Source organism: Labrus mixtus, chromosome 14, assembly GCF_963584025.1.
Source record: "Labrus mixtus chromosome 14, fLabMix1.1, whole genome shotgun sequence".
In the NCBI taxonomy this organism is placed as follows: domain Eukaryota; kingdom Metazoa; phylum Chordata; class Actinopteri; order Labriformes; family Labridae; genus Labrus; species Labrus mixtus.
The window spans coordinates 20,023,538-20,037,986 of NC_083625.1; the positions used below are offsets into that span (position 1 = coordinate 20,023,538).

Below are 14,449 nucleotides of genomic sequence, written 5' to 3' on the forward strand. Positions count from 1 at the left end.
AAAGTTTCCAACTTTGAAAATTGCTCTGAGTGTCAGAGCGAAACATGAAGACTGAGGGACTCAATCTGAGCTATTGTCCGTCACAAATCACTATTAACATTACTTTTTCCCCCCCGCCACTGTGGCTTGTAGGTTGAGCAATGGGTGTGGCCTTGCGTGTGCACTACAACACGTGTTTAAACCAGCGATGATGGAATGGCAACAATCCATGTCATGGCAGAACGTAATACTGGTGACGGTACTGAGATCAGTTTACCGTAGACCCCTAAGGTCATTTGGGGGGGGGGTACTGCAGAACTATGGGGTCCCAGCGCTGCTGCTACCAGCCATCCGATCACTGCATGACCAAAGTGACACCTGTGTCCACATCCTTGGCACAAAGTCAGACATGTTCCCGGTGCGTGTTGGCCTCCACCAGAGTTGTCCTGATTCGGTTTGTGATTTTCACTGACAGGATCTCAAGGCTCACCCGGGGGCAGAAGGGTTTCCAGTTTCGGGGCCTCAAAATCTCATCTCTGCTTTTTGCCGATGACATAGTGTTGTTGGCTTCCTCTGGCTAGAACCTCCAGGAGGTGTTGGGGCAGTTTGCAACCAAGTGCAAAGTGGCTGGGATGAGGGTCAGCACCTCCAAGTCTGAGGCTTCTGGGTGGCTTCAGTTTGAGTGTATCGGGTCTTGTTCATGAGTGAGGGTAAGATGGACCGGGAGATGGACAGACGGATTGGTGCAGTGGGGGGAAAGGGAAGTCGGGGGTTTACTTGGATGTTGGACTTTGATGTTGGATGGATTGATGGATGTGTAAATCAATGGTGCAGTTGACCAATAAAATATAAGCGCTGTAATCTCAATGTTGTGCTTTCAGCTGTGTCTATTTACTTGTCAAAGCCCCCTCCTTCATCTAGTAGCTTTTTTTATTTGATGTTCTTTGATGAGTTGGCTTTAAATAGGTTTTTTGAGTGAAGCTGTATAGCTGCTGCTTTTGTCCTCAGAGCCTCATGTCAGGTTGAAATACTTTAAATTGATGTGTGCAGAGTACACTTCACAGGAAGTAAAGACAGACCTTCATAAAGGCTTTTAATTTCCCCAGTGTCACCTTCTGATTGACGACCACAGGATGGGGAGTTGTGAAAGCTTACATGTTCACCAGTAGAGAACACAGAATGACCAAACATCTGTCGAAACCACTGATGTACTGTCACGGTGTCATGGCTCCACGAGGACTGGAAGGAGAGTGAGAGAAAGCAGGAGGAAGACACTCTTGTCTTTTTGTTTTTCTTTTCCCTTCTCCTCTTTCATCTTTTCCTCAGAGGTCTGAATCTGAGCAACACTGGAGAGGGAGAGATTATTCAAACAAACACACACACACTGGAAGCTGGTTGAAGAACAAACATGCAGACACGTTGTGACCCTCACAAATACTCAATTGTCTCCAAATAACCCAAAAGACACTTGAAGATACACAGCAGCTCTCGCTTGTAAACCCATATTGTTGCTCTAAAACTGTGTTTGTGTAGTTGTGTTTGTGTGTGCTCAGTCACTGCAGCCATGCCCTCTATACAGCACAGCAGCAGTGTGCAGGGCTGCTTCTCTCGGCCCACACAGTGTGAGCTGGCTGCAGGGCATGATGTAATCCTCTCCTCCTCAGAAAAAAAAAATGCTGAGCAAGGCAACAAAACTATTCCCTGATTAAATTCTCACGCTGCAGCAGCAACTTTCTCCATCCCCCTGAATTCATAAGTTTGCAGTTTTCAACAGCTGGTCCAAGGTCCTATAGATAAACTGTACAGAGATTTTTTCCCCCCTCTTGCACACATTGTATGTGTGTAGTCCACTTGAATAAATAAAGGCCAACTGTGAGCAGCATGAAAGTAGCTGCTAAGGAAGCCAAAAAGCAGTTTGGTTACCAAGCAGCTTCTCTAATCAGTTCATTTTTGTACACCGAGGAAATGACCTCACTGCTTCCGTGTCTTTAAACTTGAGAAGATATATACAAATTAATCGTTTTGAGGGAATATTTCTACAAATTCATGATAGTTTTTGAAAGTAAAAAATAATAGATTGGTTAAGATTTCTTTTAGATGATCATTAATTAACAGGCAAAAACCAATTCACAAAAGTAATGTGAGAAACAATTGTAGATTGAGGGGTTGTGCTTTTGGACCATGTGTATAATCTAAACATTCATTGGATTTATTGATGAGTTGAATAACAGAAAATATATGAACGTAACGTTTTAGAAATATGATTTTTCCAGCTTCTGTTACATGGGCACATGTTGCGAATGTGTATGAATGGGATTAGTTACTTCTGATGGACACTTTACATATCAACCTCTACCATCAGTGTGTGAATGTGTAGGTGTGACCTGCGGTGTAAAAGCGCTTTGAGTCGTCAGAAGACTAGAAAGCGCTATACGAGCTCAAGCCCATTTACCATTACAGAAATATAAAAATGAATTGGACTGAATTAAAAACACAATGTTTACTTTTCAGCTGACTCATCTGTTAATTAAGACAACACATAGAATTGTTGCACCACATTCACACAACCTGCTGCCACTGCTGCTTTGTCCTCACCCACGCAGGATCCTTGTGCTGCTATCACTACCACTACGCTATGTTAGAGTGGGTGCAGAGCAAGGCGATGAGAAAGTGAGTTATCTCAACACGCAGCTGTGAAGAGGACAACTTCATTTGCATACAAACATATTCTCTGCGTTTGTGATGTTTTCACAAAGCGGCGTGGTTGGCTGTTGATTGGAATTGCATGCGTTATAGAAACTTGTGTGTGTGACTTGTGTCTACCATGTGTGTGTGTGTACTTTATCCCTGCGACTGCTGTTTGTCTGACGGATTCTTCTGTCAGTCCCAAGTAGCCCAGTGGACATGTTGGCTTTGTGATGGATGCTTCAGCAGGTTTCTGTAGTCTGATCACCCATCACATCACTGCCCCATACCCCAAACCTCCCCTTAGACACACACACACACACACACACACACACACACACACACACACACACACACACACACACACACACACACACACACACAGTGCTGTAAAATTGAGAGGCAGGGCAGCAGTACAAATTGTTTAGCTGTTAAACATTTCGCAGAAACAATCAAACTTCAACTGAGGCAGATTTCTCTTCATGTTTTGGTTAGCGACCTTGTGCGGCTTGCGAGCTAATTATTAGCCTACATGACGTGGAATCAGGTCACTGTGAAGAAAGGAGACAGTGAGCGCGTGTATGTGACTGTATTCAGCAGTCGATCTTCTCTTTCCCTCTCCTCCCTGTATGTTCAAGAAGTGAAATACATCTCCCCTCCAGTCATCATGCAACATGAACAAACAGACTAATTACATTATAACAGACAGTGATTGGATGCCAAGACAAATCCATCCACACACACACACACACACACACACACACACACACACACACACACAAACCTTCTCTTTAAAACATGGATGAAAGATATCTAAGCGTGTAGGTGAGGTTAAAAGAATAGCCATTTTTGACTCTTGCTTTGCTTCAGCGTGTAGTGTAACAGTGAAACCTGCACGCCTGCTAATGCTTCTCTTAGAAGGGGTGTCACTGTGTGATGTCACCTGACAGGCGAGGTGTCACTCAGCTGCACAGTGTGGGTGTGAGGAGGTGATGCATCAGGAGAGAGAGAGCTCAGTTTTTCTCTTTCATTCCACCAACCTTTTTTGCTTATATTCTTGCTTTGCAGCTTCCTTCCTTGCTGTGTAGCTTGGTAGGAAATTATTAGATGTAATAAATTGGTAAACACACTGCATGGTTCACTGCTTTTTAAGAAAAAATCCAACTATAAGCTATAATGACAGCATCCCAGCATCTTAAATGAAGTGTTGTCCTACTACAATTCTGGCGTAGCCCCATTGAGCAGTCTAAAATATTGTTTCTTTTGCACCCCTCAAATTGTAGAATAACCCTTCACTTTCCCTCTGTTTGGTGTTCTCATGTCTTTATATTCTTTTAATTATGAGATGCAGTTGCATGCATGCTAGCTGTTGCCCTATGATAAAAGAAAGAAAGAAATCAATAATAATATTAAAAAGTCAGTCACAAAAAGGAAAGCTGTCACAAACTAAAGAGAAATATCAATGTCTGAAATGCGAAAATACATTTAATGTAATTTCGACAGTGTGCAGGAGTTTGCATGCCCTTTTTGGTAACTAAATTACCCAATATTGGGTGTTTAGGACTTTTTTTTTTGTGGCTGTGGTTTTTAAAGAGGTACTCGGGGCACTGGTGGCGCAGTGGTTAGTGCGCGCTCCCCATGTATGGAGGCTGTAGTCCTCCAAGCGGGCGGCACAGGTTCAAATCCAGCCTGTGGCTCCTTTCCCGCATCTCATTCCCCGCTCTCTCTCTCTCCCTGATTTCCAACTCTATCCACTGTCCTATCTCTCTATTAAAGGCAAAAAAATAAATCTTAAAAAAAAAAAAAAAAAAAAAAAAGAGGTACCCGATAGTAATACTAGAATTGTATCAAAGTTTTAAATTCTGGTATTGTGACAACCTTAGCATGAAGATCCTTTTATATTTTCTCTGTTTAAGCCGTGTTTGAAGTCTTTGAGAGCTAGGCTACTACAGAGTGAAACATATCACCCCTGCAGAGGTGCATTGTTCAGGATGGGGTTGTGTGTGAATGAGGGGGCTTCTAAGCAGACTGTTTTCTCTCTCTGTTGTGTCCTCAGCTGCTTTATGACTCAAGCTTTTCACTTTTCAAACTTTCTCTTGTCTCCTAGTACCCATAATTGCAGCTTTTCAGGACACGTCAGCGAACCCCTGGACATGGCCAAATAGCTTATCGGCAAGCAGGAAGCATTTGCATCTAACTGGCCCGTTTCCATGGCAGCCTCTGTCCCTGCTATGGAAACGAGAGCCAGTTATTAAGAGTGACAGGTAGATTGCTGGCTGTCTGTCAGGAGAGGTTAACAGTGAGGGTGATGTGAGCTGACATCGGAAGGGAGGTCAACGGCTGAGTGAGTATTTGGCAGGGTATTAAATGATGGGACTGAAGATTTAACAGGCTGGTTATGCAACAATCTCTACCACACACACACACACACACACACACACACACACACACACACACACACACACACAGGAGAAATTCCCAACTCTCTGCATCCCTGGGATTCATTGTTTCTCTGCTGCCAGCTGTTGGTGTGCAAATCTTGTCAGAGAAATCTTGTGTTTGAATGAAATGCTCCTCTGTGGTCAGATTGTGTTGTCTGATCACCAGTGTTCATCCCTTCAACTCTGACCCCTTAAAAGGATGACCCATGTTTTATTTTATTGTATCCCCTTAAGTACTTACAGGTTCTTACAACTATTGTCATGAGTCTTTTTATGTATTAACTAGTTATCAGGTATAGGGATGCAATATATGGAGTTTTCTTTTCAGCTGATAATGAGAAATGGTAATTACCAGACTCTCATACCAGACACAGATGAACAATAATTAAACATTTTTGCTCTTGAAAAAAAAAAAGTTCCTCACCTGTTTGTGCACTATTTAGAGTAGAGTCCTGATGCTGACACTATTTGTCACCAAACTTGAACGTGAATTTTTAACAATGCAAATTCAAAACAAATTGTGCAACCCAGCAAAAGCATATTTGCTATTAATATAATAAAAATATTGATACTTGTCGCTATGTGACAATATAATATCGCCACACAAAATATGTCTACCTATGTAGGATTAAGTTAGCTAAGAATAACAATATATACGCTGCATGCCTATTTCAGTAAGAGCCTCCCTTTGTGTCTTCATATGAAAATAATTGCTGACACTTGAATTTTTCAGAGAAGCCATTGTTCTCTCTTTTTTGTCGCCTTCCTGTTTTGTGGCGCTATGCGGCTGCGAGTAGGGATGAGTCTTTGATGTTGTTACACTGTGTTGCGTCCACATCCTACATTTGCAAACTGTGACATTATAAAAGAATAATGCAGAATTGCTTTGTCTTCATTGCTACAAGTCGGCAGCTGCAAAACGTCACATTTCAGAGCGTCCTTGAATACATCAGGGTTGATTCCTTTGAGGCTCCATTAGGACAGGAAAGCATTAGTTGGAGAAGCACTCTGTCATAAATTTGAAAAGCAGACTTTCTGTAACGTGCAGGCATTAGTATTATTGCTCTGTACTGTGGAGAGAACATTGGCAGCTTATTGGGAATTTTTATGATGTTTCTGATTTATTTCAGGAACATGGGGAAATAAATGTTCTTCAGCTACATGTGGAACTCTGAAACTGCTGAGGTAGTTTTTTTCACAAGGTAGATTTAAACACTGTGTCACAGACTTACGCAGTCGCTAAAGTGAGCAGTTCTACTATTGCAAGTGTTGTGTGTGTGCGTGCTGGTGTGTGTACTTTGCCTGTTTGAGAGGTTTTCCGGTGCAGCCATTCCTTATTAACTGGAGCCTGATTGATCTAACCCCCACACACACAGCAGAGCCTCTGAGTAATTGTATCTGTGGTATGAGTGACACAGTGAAAGTGCCTGTGTCTCCTCCTGGGCTGCACTAATTTCCCTAAGCATTACCAGGAAAGCAAAGGAGGTCCGAAGAGAGAAACATCAAACACACGATGCTGTGTTTGGACTTGAAAGAAGCAGTCGGGGGAGAGAAAAAAAAAAGATCCCTGAATCGCTTTTAATCTTGATATATTTTGGGATTTTTGGATTTGTTTTGGTTTTTCTTTTGGTCGCTGTTTTCATCCCTCTTGCCGTATGAAGATGATGTAATGTCCCAAGTTTCATAACGTGACCTTTCCAGTTTTTCAGTATTATAAAACATCCGCGGTAATGCCAGGTTTTTGACTTTATCCGTCGACTCAAAGAGCAACTCTCATCTGGGTATTAACATTGACATTTAACAGAGATAAGCAGACGGACATCCACAGCGGTAGATACAGATTCCAACACGGCCACGAGCCTCAATAGATCAGAATGCAGAGCTGTAAGAGTCCACATGTATTGATTAAGGGGATGGAAATAACACTCCATAAAAAAAAAAACAGAATTCAGGCAGATGAATAAAATCTGACAGAAAAGTTTCTGTTATTCAGATGTGGAAAAAATCCACTTTTTTTTTAATGTTTCACAAAACAAACGATTTAAACATATATTGATCACCTACATGTTTTATAAAATATGAAGACAGCCCTCTGTAATGAGCATGAGTAGAACTCCAGCACACCAAGTCTTCTACATCTTGTTGATGTTTTGTAGCCTGCATTGATTGATTTTGAGCTGTTACAGCTCCATTTAAGTGGATAGAAAGTGTGATCGACACAATCCAGTTGTGGTTGGTTCCTCACAGTACAGTGCATGGAGTGTACCTAAAATTCATTCACATACACCCACACACCATTGATTTGTATGCCTCAGTGACCCATAAACCATAACAGGATGGTCTTTATAGGCCAGCTGGGAAGTGTCATGATGATGTTCAGCTAACAGACAAACACAGTGAATCATTTTACAGCTTCCATACTTTTAACTGCTGCATTTGTGTATATGAGTTTGTTGCTTCCTCTTTGGCTGTGTGGGTTGTTGAATACAGCATTGTTGCCCTTTATTTAAATGAGAGCTGTCTGAAAAGTACAGTACAGTGGAAGTATTTGCTGTAGTGGTAGTACAGTACTCAGCTCTCTTACTTCCATCCTTCGGCAGAGCGTTCGAGCAAGCTCGTGTTGTTGAAGTTGTGTGTGGGACCGGCGGGACTTGAGTGGTGACATAACGTTTGCCCGCCCGCTCGCTCGCCTCGGTGACATGGCCGACAGCCAGTGAAGGTGTTTCAGGTCAGGATTCACTCAACACACTCATGGCTTTCTTCTTCGAGGCCGTGTGTGTCATCCGTTCTCTCTTCTCCACCGAGGGTAAGCCCACTCGCTCTCTGTGTGTACTCTGTTACAGATGTGCGTGTGTGTGTGAGCATGTGGGTTGATCCTGACAGGCTTACCACGCTGTAGTGATGTTCCAGACAGAGGTTGCATTGATTTCTCAATAGGGTCTTCCTCCTCTGCCAGTCAATCCTTTTACTTGACGTTATCTCCTGTTTGAGGGCATATTAAGTTGATCTCTTCCCTGTTATAGCCCTTCTATATATGTATGTGTGTGTGTGTGTGTGTGTGTTTTAGGTAATGGCTGTATTATACTGTAATAACACTTTAGACCTGATGAATCCTAGCCCCCCCAACAAAAAAAAAACCCTCTTCATGGAGTGACTGTGCAGAATTGATTTTTGTGTTTGTCACGCACACAGATTGTCATGGTGCATTAGCTGAGTGAGGCAGCCTACATTTCAGCCTGGCAGAGCATGAGCAGATAAACGTGCACATGTGGACCTCTGTGTCACAGGATCATGCTCATGTGAGCATTGATTGTGGGCCGAGGCAGGGTTTAGAAAATAACAAACCAATACAAAATGATTTACTGATAGGGAAACCACTGAGATAGCTTTGTGAATGAGATTTTTTTTTGTTCATTTATTTGTTAATAACATGCAATTTACTGGATGATTTTACCTTTCATGACAATTCTAAATATGCACTCCACCACGCTGCTGTCAATTCAGAGCAGCTTAATTGATTTCTGTGTCTCTCTGGCCTTCAGTCTGCGCACATGTCCTACAGCAAACACTAACACACTTTCTGTCACTTAATCTTTGTTTGTGGTTGCGTAGCTGCTTACAGTGTAGACCCAGAGGGGGGGGAGCTGAATAACTAATTCGTAACTTGGCCCAAATAACGACACAGTTGAAAGACCAACACGTCTGACTGTAGTAATGATGACAAGTGTGCAGTAAAATAATCATGTTCCTTTTAATCATTGAGATCATACTACTCCAAACTCATTTGTAAAGAGGCCTCTGTGTTCTGAAACGGGGGGGGGGGGGGGATGAGCAAAGCTTAGCTAATAAGCAAATGCCCATGCTAACATGCTTAGCTTAAAAGGATCGCTGTATTTTGCTGTAGTCAGCATCAACATATATCACCTTTGGTCTAACGTGTCACAGTTTGATGTGAGAAACTGTTTTCTCAGTCTTGCATTTAATTGCAAATTTGTGCTTTGCAACCTAAATGCTAAAAGGATTGCCCCACATCAAAGTCCCGTTTTAAGTAAACGAATAAAGAGGGTTTGTTATCCTGCCGGAGTGAAGCTTAAGTCTGTCATCTTCAGATAATGCACAGTGTATCTGACATGATCCAGACTAATCTTTTGAATAATAAATGAAGGTTTCTTGGCTCCTACACACCAGCAATTTTTTAATCTTTAGTGTTGCCACCAGTGCATACAGCTTTTCCTGTTACACCACATATCTGAGTGGTTTTGTAATCAAACCTTTATTTTTTTGTCTAGCTTTCAATTTACTTATAGACCAAGCAGCATCTAGCAAATCAGGCGAAAAATATTTTTCACAAGCTTTTTTTTCCACAATTTTTCCTTTGTTTCTCTCTCTGTATCTCTCTCTGTCCGTCTTGCGTTCATATGACTAATCAGACATAATGAGTGGAACTAATGAGCAGTCACACACCAAATGACTACAGGGAGATGAATTCAAACACAAAATAGATCTAATGTCTCACAATAACAGTGAGACGCATGCAATGCATACAAAGGTAACAATTAATCAGCAAATGCATAAATACCCAGGCAACTGTCAGTTAGCTGGAAGTACTCAACTTACGAGAGTCTGGCGCACATTCAGCCTATTTTTTCAGCTGTGTCTTCACTGTCTCTCACCCTGTCCTCTGTGATAGACGGCAGTGATTCTGAATGGTTGCTGCGTCTATTGATGTTCCTGTAAATAGAAATGAATCATAGCCTACGTCTTTGTAAAAAAAAAAAAAAAAAAAAAGGAAGAGACCTTGGCTTGTCTGGACATGGCTGCTCTGACGTTAGGAAACATGTGAGGCTCTATGTGCTTTCAATCTGTCCTACATCAACTAATTAAATAAAGGACCTGGGCACATCATCCATTGGTTTGTCCACTTCCTGTTTGAGGCCTTGAATTTGGCATTTTTACAGTCGCCATGTATTTTTTTTATTGACTGATGTGAGCATACTTGGTCTCTTCTTTTGTGTGCTGGAGAGGAGAGAGGGATTGCAATTTGCCAAATGATCAGAGCTGAACAGTCTACGCTCATAGCTGATTCATTAGTCGGAGAAAGTGCTTGTTAAAGTGTCGGCATATTAACCTTCTGCTTCTCCCTCTCTTTTGGTCAGTTACATGCAAGCTTACCCTGATTGGTGTTGTTTGATTCAGACAGGTTGAGCTGCAGCATCATAAGCATAACGTTAAGCCTATATGTAATGTGAATAGTAATCAACTCAATATTAGCTTAATTTTGAAAACCAGAGGGTTTTTACTTTGGTCTCAAAACATCATCATCATCATCATCATCATCCTCATCCATGTGGGAGTTTTTGGGGTGGTCTTACATACTAGGAAAATGTGTTGGTTAACTAACGCAGTTGTCCGTTTCTCTGTCTTGCTGAAATACACTCGGACAACTTCAGCAGATTGGGGACAAACTCGCCCATCAGGAGGCCAGAAGGTGTACAGGAGAGTCAGAGGGTGAACAGATGGGCGGGAGAGGAAAAAACAAATACGTGGCATGAGATTCACAGTTGCATATGAGAGGAACAGATCTTTTTCCGTGGCACGGTACAGCGGGAGTGGGCATATGACCCCGCCTCTGTGTTTTCTCCCCTCTCTTCCCCTTTATGTGCGATGTTGCACTCATCCCACATATATCGCGCTACACTTCATTGCTCTATCGCTGTTTTTTCTCTTAATGCGTCACAAAGTCAGCCGAGACCAAAATGTACCATTTGTCAGCTATTTGTCCAACAGCTCTAAACCATATGGTGGACGTGACTTTGCACGGCTCTCATAAATACTCGCATGCAACCAACAGATGGAGGGATTTTTTTTGATGTGCAGGTGGATGGAACAGTTACTCTGGGTTATGGTGCATGTAAGAAGGTGACAGACGGGGGGAGGAAGGAAGGGGGCGGCATACTTTAGACATCCATTATCTATATTGTGTGACCACTCGGAGGAGATTGAACCCTATTTTTTAATTCCATACTCATTTTTGTTTTTAGAGTTGTATAGTGATTCTGAATGAACTTAATGATCCCCTTTGGAAAAAACACTTCACACCCACTTGAGCATGTATATTGTGCGCGGCTGTACTGAACGGTGGTTTGTTGTGTTCAGGCAGATAGGCTCACCTACGCATCTCCCACATTATTTGCTTTTCAAATATTTTTGTTCTGCTTTTAAAATGCAGCCCACAGCTTTATGGCTTCTAGTAATAGTTACATAAAGCTGTGGTGCCTGCACTTCTCCGTTCCCAAGTTCTTAAAATGAAGATGTTTACCCAGATTACTAAATAACATATTTGACCGTCAGGGTGAAGCACAAACGACTGTCCTGCAAGAAAAAAACCCCTCTGTGTTCTTTGTTCAGCCTCAGCGTTGTTAACAATATTCCTGACTGTCCATCTGTACGACGCGCCTTGTCTCTAACAGTAACACATCAGATATAAGAGGTGTCAGCCTTACTTTTTTTTTATTACTATATCCCTCCATAGATTGTTGTTATTCTACTCCAGTGTTCTTCTGGAGACAGAGCAGGACTCGTTTCAGAGCCAGTGTTGTTGTTCTCCTCCAGTCGAGCTGTCACTTTTGCTCAGGTCTCGTCCCTGGACATGAATACTGACCTCGATACTGACACCAATGCTAAAGAAGCAACTTAAGGGAGAAAAACCAAAAAGCCAAATGAAATCAAAGTTAGCTTCAGAGAGCTAAATCCAAAAAAATGGATTCATGGATTTAATAGAAGTTAGTTCATATTCTCTTTTGGATAGAAGTAAACAAGACATCAGAAGAAAACTCCAAAGCACTCTTTATCTTTAAGTTACTTTGTGGCCCATATTGCCTTTATTTGATAGGACAGCTGAAGAGAGAGAGAGAGAGAGAGAGAGGAATGTTGGGAGAAGAGAGGAGGGGAAGACATGCAGCAAAGGGCCAATGTCGGATTTGAACGTCCTTGCTGCCACAAGAACTACATGTGTAGCCTCTGTACATGGGGAGCACAACATAACCGCTAGGCTATCGGGCACCCTGACACTCTCTTTTTAAAGTGAAGTATCTTTATCGTCCTGGCGTTCTCGTGTAAACCATAAAGACAAACTCCACACTTACGTGAGTCAAAAGCTGAGGAAAGGGAACGTGCTGTTTGCAGCTTTGTGGGACTCTCATCACCAGCACTGTCTATAGAATCTGTTTATCAGTTATATTAAACTTTTACTCTAACATGAGCTCAGCCCAAGTAGACTGTTTCTGTCGGTTGTTGTGTTTTAGCCACAGCGTCTCTCAAACGGCTCTTTATGGCTTCTGTTTTATGTGGTATATTAGGTTCTGTCTTTTGTTTGATGCACAGCAGAAACATTCTCTACACTCATTTTTACTGTATCAGGACAGTTCAAGTACAGATTTAATGATTCAAACTAAAGAGGATTATTTTGGATGATAACACATCAATCTGTAAAATGAAGGAAAAACATGTTATAACATAATTATCCTGAGCCAAAACTGACATCTTCACATTACCTATCTGGTCCAACCAAAAGTCCAAAACCAAATTACTCTTTATACTTACTCTTTATTTACTCATAAATTACAAAGAAAAGCAGCAAATCTTTACATTTTAAGCAGCTGGAACCAGAAAGTCTTTGACGTTTTTTATTGAAATCTGACCGAAAGGATAAATCGAGCAACAGCTCTTCTTTAAACTGAAGTCAAACAGGTGACCGCTCCTCTTCTTCTTTTTCTTTAAACCAGTATAAAACCTCTTGGTATAAGGTATTCCATATTTACTCTCCACAGATCTAACAGAGAATATAGTGAGTTTCAGCAGGATATAATGTTTGAAAAAGAATAGCATTATATTGACAGACTATGAATGAATATTAATATGCATAGAAAATACTACATTGTTCTCACCGAGTCGTGGATGTGAGTCACCAGAGCCGAGCGACGGCCTTGTTCTCTGTGATGGAATGCTAATCCGCACATCTCTCTCCTCTTCTCCTCTTCATCCCACACTCTCTCTCTCTCTGCCTCTCTATCCTGCAGACTTTAACTACAATACAGATGGCTACGAGGGCGACGGAGCTGAAGACGGCAAGTCTCAGGACGGCTCCGAGACGCTGCCCTATATAGACGAGTCGCCCACCATGTCCCCCCAGCTGTGCGCGCCTCAAGGACCCGACGGAGAGACAGTCTCCCCCACACCACCCGAGGGCCTGCTGGCAGGGGTAAGGACGGACACACACACACACACACACACACACACACACACACACACACACACACACACACAGTACAAAGGAATGAGAAAGTCTGTAGCAGTCCTTGACGCTTGAATCTCCATACACAACTTCATACCGTCACACAATGGAAGAACAGATGGCGATGAGAGAGCTGGAAACATAAATCACAGACCTGATGTTTCAGGCTGTCATCATTCACCAGATGAGTGATGAGTTCTCCTTCAGGCAAGTCCAGTAGAAAGCTTGTAAAAAAAAAAAAAACAACCTTTTTTGTGTGTTCTTGCTCTGCAGCTAGTATATCAGTAACAGCTAAATTCTCTCAAAGCAATCCTTGAGATACAACACTGCATTTCTACACGTCAGCAAACTGGTCACCAAATGTTGGATTCATTTGTCGGTGTAATGTAGGCTAATGTAGTGATCATTTCTTCTTGTAGATTAATCTACTGATAACTTAAATGATTAGTCCATAAATCCATGTTTTCTAAACATTTCTAAAACATTCCAAACCAAAAAGGACTCTTCTTCTACTTTTGTAAATAAAGAAAAGCCGCGATCCCTTTCACTTAAGAAAACTAAACCACGTCGGTTTGAATGTTTTTGCTTAAAAAATCACGATGATACGAATCAGTTTGTCAAATAGTTTGCAGTTCATTTTTTCTAAGGTTTACAAATCAAGTCATTGTTGCAGCTACTGTTTGGCGACACCTCCGCTATTCTGAAGGCTCCCGCTCTCTTCAAGCGACACACCTCCTATCCCTCTCCACTCACGTTCACAGAAGGAGTTATACATTTGAACGCACCATAATTAAGCATGATTAAGCGCAAGCAGCTCCAAGTTCCAAATATATTTAGGGTATAAAACTTCCATTAATGACACATTTGTTGCTGTTGTCTTTCCTCCTGTCTTTCAGTCATCAGCCATCAGTAATGATAAACACACTGACAATGTGTCAGGAGAGTGATGAAGCAGATCTGACATGTTATCATCAGCCTCGGATTCCTTGTGTTATTAGCAGCAGGACTTTCACCTGGGTTGACTCCACTTCAGGCTCCATCTGTACCGACA

General features: G+C 41.9%; 1 protein-coding gene across 3 annotated transcripts in view; it reads left to right on the forward strand.

Moving 5' to 3' along the window:
- The window catches only part of abr (ABR activator of RhoGEF and GTPase), a 140,886-nt gene that overhangs the window by 39,636 nt on the left and 86,801 nt on the right, over window positions 1–14,449 (forward strand). For 2 of the 3 annotated variants that reach the window (XM_061055682.1, XM_061055683.1), the window contains exon 2: window positions 13,184–13,365. In XM_061055682.1, coding sequence (XP_060911665.1) covers window positions 13,184–13,365 — 182 coding nt within the window. Of the gene's footprint in view, window positions 1–7,765; window positions 7,912–13,183; window positions 13,366–14,449 lie in introns of those variants that run through there. The other variant, XM_061055684.1, reaches the window with a different exon arrangement.